General features: G+C 38.7%; 1 protein-coding gene across 1 annotated transcript; it reads left to right on the top strand.

The window, feature by feature from the left end:
* The first annotated feature begins 220 nt into the window (after positions 1-220).
* On the top strand, positions 221-3,626 carry LOC149010963 (disease resistance protein L6-like). Its single transcript, XM_089162526.1, has 4 exons — positions 221-834; positions 1,706-2,753; positions 3,075-3,350; positions 3,549-3,626. Exons 1-4 carry the CDS (start codon positions 221-223, stop codon positions 3,624-3,626), a joined length of 2,016 nt encoding a protein of 671 aa, XP_089018652.1.
* The last annotated feature ends 1,695 nt before the right edge of the window (positions 3,627-5,321 follow it).

The following is a 5,321-nucleotide window of genomic DNA, read 5'->3' as shown; positions in this document are numbered from 1 at the left end:
TACGGATCAGCTTCTTTGTGTTAAGAGGCATTTGAGTATCCCATTCTCCCTCATTTTTCTTTCTTCTGGACAAATCTTGAACTTTCAAGCTACTTCTTTTCAATTCTCTTGTGGTCTTTTCAGCTGAATATCAGTGAGAAAGCAAGTGATAAAACTAATTTACTTTCCAGGTTCTGCTCTTAATCTCATCCGCATCTTGAAATCAATTAAGGGGAGAAAAATGTATGCTCTTTGTGTTGTCGGAGGGTTTCTACTCATCCTTCTTCTTCTTCTGAAGAAACTCTTCTACACCGTTACTGATGATGCTCCTGCAACGAGAAACGATGATGATGCTTCATCATCATCTGCCACACAAGACCGTGATTCCTCAGATTCCTCCTCTTCTCACTGTGGGCAGGGATACGAGGTGTTCTTGAGCTTTAGAGGTCCTGACACCCGCAACACCTTCACTAACGACCTCTACGAAGCCCTTTACCGTAAGGGAATCCGCACAATCATAGACAGTAAAAAACTCCGAAGTGGAGACGAGATTGGTCCGGCACTTCTCTCTGCAATCCGTCACTCCAAATTTGCCATTATAATCTTCTCAGAAGATTACGCTTCCAGCAAGTGGTGCCTCCGCGAACTCGCCGAGATCTCCAAATGCAGGAAGAAGAAGGAAGGCCGAAGACAAAGGATAGTGTTCCCTGTTTTCTATCACGTAGATCCAACAGAGGTTCGGAACCAGACTGGTAGCTATGGGACCGCTTTCCAACGTCATCAGAAAGAATTCAGAAATGAGACTCTGCTGGAGTGGAGGAAGGCTTTGAGCGACGTTGGTAAATTGAAGGGCTGGTCTGAAGAATACTGCTGATGGGTAAGACCGAACGTACAGCTATTTTTCCTTGATTAATAATAACTTACTTATGGTTCTCTAAAATTTGAGGGTCTGCTGCTGCACTGCACTGCACTGGGTTTCAAGAGTCGCTGAAATCCTGAAATCACGTTTGGTGCCTAATTATCAAATAAGTTGCATTATTATCATGGTATATAAAGTTTTAGCCTAGTGTGTCCCATCCATTGATTTGTTGGGCTATAACTATGTGGCGGTCTTCTCTTGAACGTTGATGGCCATGCAAGGATTTGCATGAGCAACCAGGAAATCAAAACCAAAGCAATATGAAAACTTGGGTTTGGGTTCAGTATCAGTTTTTCAGTAAATTGGTTGGTCTTAGTCCAATTAGGGCTGTGTTTTTTTCTTTTTCCTTTTTTGGTGCAAATTTGGGCTTGGTTTGGATTCAGCTTAATATAGACATAAAAATCTATGGGAAAATAGGTTTTTTTCTTCTTCTTCTTCGGATTATATTGGCTATTATATCTTGGTTTTGGTTCCAGTCTGGCTTGTGCCAGCTTTGAATTGGTGTTGGCCTCTTTGGTTCCGCTGTATTTTGGGTTGGTTTAGGGTTTCAATAATCTAAATCAAAGCCAGCTCAATAAGACTTGGAGTTTGATTCTATCTAATTCCAAAATGACTCCATTGCTGCAAATAATAGACTTTTGAATGATCACTTACGACCCTAAAAAGTTATGCCCTTGGAGCTTGTTTATGTTTTTTCGGTAAGGATCTGTGATGTTCATTCATTCTGTTAACAAATGGTTCTTCAATGAGAAAGAAGCAGGTACACGCCATCATTCAACTTTTGTTTTTCTTGTTTGAATAATGCAGGCACGAAGAAATAAGTTCAATTGTGGAAGAAGTTTGGAGAAGATTAGACAAGAACCCTTTGTATATTTCAAGCGACATGGTTGGAATGGATTTCCATGTAGAAGCAATAGAGAGGTTGCTGAGCATTGACTCTAAACATATTGTGGGCATCCATGGCATCGGTGGTATTGGTAAGACAACAATTGCCAAGTGCGTGTACAATAAAGTCCATCGTGGTTTTGAAGGATGTAGCTTTCTAAGAGATGTTCGGGAAATTTCCAAAACAAAGGGAATTGTCCATTTGCAAAGACAACTTGTCACTGATACCTCGGAGTTGGTAGATCCAAAAATCAATAATGAGGATGAAGGAATTAATGAGATTAGGCAATATTTATCCAATAGAAAAGTTCTTGTCGTTCTTGATGATGTTGATAGCGAAACTAATTTGAGTGCAATTATTGGGAAGGGTGATTTGTTTGGTGTTGGAAGTAAGATTATTGTTACCACAAGGGACAAACGTGTTTTGGATAATCTTGGAGTTCAAGACAACATACACAAGCCCCATGTAATGAATTCAAACGTGTCACTTTTACTTTTCAGCAAGCATGCCTTCAGGGCTGACCATCCTCCAACAGAGTATTTGGAACTCTCAAAAAGTGTAATAGGAACTATGGGAGGACTTCCTTTGGCACTCAAGGTTATAGGTTCAAATTTATATCTAAGAGAAGAAAACATATGGAAAGAAGTCAAGGAGAAGTTAGCCAATGGTTCTAACAAAGAAGTGCAAGATATATTGAGAATAAGTTATGATGGATTAATTCCTGAGGAGCAAAAGATGTTTCTTGATATTGCTTGCTTTTTTATTGGAACAAAAAAAGACATTGCATGTTATACATGGGATGGCTTTAACTTAGGAATTGACAATCTTTGCCTAAAGTCACTTGTTGAGATTAATGAAAGAAAAGAGTTCAGCATGCATGATCAACTAAGAGACCTTGGAAGGGAAATTGTTCGCCAAGAAAGCTTTGACGAGCCAAGGAAACGTAGTAGGTTGTGGTCGCTTGAGGATGTAAATGAAATACTAAGTACTCAACAGATTTGTTCTCAATAAATGACTAATACATCTAAATTTGTGTTTTTTCTTCTTCTTTTTTCATTATGATGATTTAAAGAATTAGAATCTACGTAGTTTTAGCTAAAGATATCTTTTAAAATAAACATAGCAATTGAAATCAAAAGTTAGACATGCATGGGTGGATCCATCGTACAAAGGATCCTACACCCACAGTCACACTTGTAATATTATAATGACTTGAATGAGGTCATTGTTCAGTTATACATGGACGATAAGCAAGCTTTGTCAATGTTGCTAACTCTATTTGTTTTGCAGGGAACACAAAAAGTCGAAGGACTCCAGTACAACGACTATTATGATGACAAGCATATGATCATCAAAGGATTTGGTGCAATGACTCGACTAAGGATACTTGACTTTAAATATGCCAAGGTTGCTAGAAACCTTGAGCATTCCTTTCCAAACTTGAGATACCTTAGTTGGAAGAGCTGCCCTGTGCAATTTATACCAACGAATCTAAGGAGATTGTGTGTTCTAGATTTGTCTGGGAGTGACATTACAGAGAATTGGATGGGTTGGCAGTATATCAAGGTAGGTCTCTAAGAATAAGAGCTCTCTCTTTCTCTCTTTCTTCTTATTTTTTCCCCCTTTCTAATTTTGAAATTCTTATTTCTTTTTGGGTATACTAATTTTGAAATTATAGTAATTTGTTGCCATCTATTGTATGTATATATATAATTTCATCGTTTAATTAATATTTGATAATCAAGTTGTTGTTTTGTTATGCAGGAGGTAAAAACTCTTAAAGTTCTCAAGTTAAGCAAATGTCAAAAACTATGCCGAATTCCAAAACTTGTCAACAAATAAACAGTTGGAGGTATTGCTTTTTGATCACTGTTACAATTTGGTTGAAGTTGATGACTCCATTGGTCATCTTAAGGGTTTAGTCACATTGAACATGAGTAGTTGCCGCAATTTAACATGTCTCCCAAACAACATTTGTGAGTTGAGTTCTCTCAAAATTCTTATCCTTCAAGAGACAAAAAACTACAAGTTGCTAGAAAGATTGGGGGAGGTGGTCCACTTGGAAACCTTAACGGAGCTATACTATGACTTTTCTAAAATACAGCTACTATGGCTGCCAAACATCCAAATTTTGAGTACTGGTAGCTTTGATAGTCTTCAACCAGTTTTTTCTCGTGGTCACATATTAATGTGTCCAAATGAAAATATGGACACAATCCCGCTCCCAGAGCTCCTTCCGAGTTTAAGATATTTGGACGAGATGTAGAATGGAATCACTCCCACCAAATCTGCCAAATTTAATGGAATTGTACCTTTTGGACTGTCCCAATCTGGTGGAGATACCATCTACCATCAATGTTCTTCCAAGGTTGGAGTCTCTCGCTTTAGGATGGTGTCCTAAGCTCCATTGCATTCCTCATCTTCCCTCAACTATGAAAAGTTTCATGGTTTATCAATGTGAAAACCTAGGAGAAATATTAGGATTCTTGGGCATGAGAAATTTAGAGAGCATAGAAATTCGTGATTGCTCCAAGCTAGCCAAAATCAAAAGCCTTGAAGGATTGGATTCCCTGCAACAGTTAAGCATATGGAGATGTCCCTTATTGGTGAAATTGCCTAAACTTCAATGCTTAAAAAAATTGTGCAAATTAGATATGAAGGACACTGGTTTATGTGAAATTGAAGGCCTTGAGGGATTGGAAGAATTTAGGATATCCAATTGCAAGTCTCTAAGTAAAATTCCAAATTTATTGGCTTCGGAGAATCTGGTGTCAATTGACATTTGGCATTGCAATAAGTTAGCTGATATTGTGGGCCAAGAGAAATTGGGCTCCCTCAAGCAACTGAAGGTACTCGCATGCCCATCATTGAGAATTAGAAAACTTCCTAAAAGTTTGTGTGAGTTAAAAATCGATTTGGATGATGATGATGTGTCATTAATTGAGGAGCTCAGGGATTTGGAGTTTTTGACAAAGATGGAGCTCGTGTGGAGGTCGCCACCTCCCCCACCTCCCCCATCTCGAGGCTTACCCAACATGAAGGCACTAAAGCATTTGAAATTTAGCTACCTGCCAGCAGCACTGGGGAATAACTTCCTTGAGGCATTGGAATCCTTGGAGAAGTTAGAAATAATCATTGGATCATTAGAAATACTACTGGATCTCTCACCCTTGAAGAAACTTAAATATCTGGCTCTCAATTGGTGTATGCGGGTAACCGAGATCCGGGGTGTTGGCGAAATGTTAGAAGAACTGTGGGTGTACAATTGCAACTCAATTGAAATATTTCCAAATATCTCTGACTTGACCAAGTTAAAGAGGGTACATATCACTTGGTGTGGGAAACTCACTACAATTCAGGGGCTTGATAGGTTGGTCAATTTAGAGGAATTGGTTATCGATGGATGCATTTCTATCAAAACATTACCATCTCTGTCCAACTTGAAGAAGCTGTGGTGGCTATCAGTTGCAAGGTGCTAGAAGTTAGTTGAGATTCAAGGGCTCGATAGGTTGGAAAATCTAGAGAGCTTGTCTATCG

This window comes from Hakea prostrata, chromosome 7 (assembly GCF_041222555.1).
Source record: "Hakea prostrata isolate BN-2017 chromosome 7, UWA_Hpros_2, whole genome shotgun sequence".
NCBI classification, from domain to species: domain Eukaryota; kingdom Viridiplantae; phylum Streptophyta; class Magnoliopsida; order Proteales; family Proteaceae; genus Hakea; species Hakea prostrata.
This window is presented reverse-complemented; position numbering and strand designations above follow the sequence as displayed.

What these genes read in the sequence shown, in the direction of transcription:
- LOC149010963 (XM_089162526.1), top strand. Translation starts at nt 221, where the DNA reads ATGTATGCTCTTTGTGTTGTCGGAGGGTTTCTACTCATCCTTCTTCTT. An exon ending in GTTGGTAAATTGAAGGGCTG is followed by an intron (nt 835 to 1,705) that starts GTCTGAAGAATA and finishes TGAATAATGCAG; the next exon opens with GCACGAAGAAATAAGTTCAA. An exon ending in TGGGTTGGCAGTATATCAAG is followed by an intron (nt 3,351 to 3,548) that starts GTAGGTCTCTAA and finishes TTTGTTATGCAG; the next exon opens with GAGGTAAAAACTCTTAAAGT.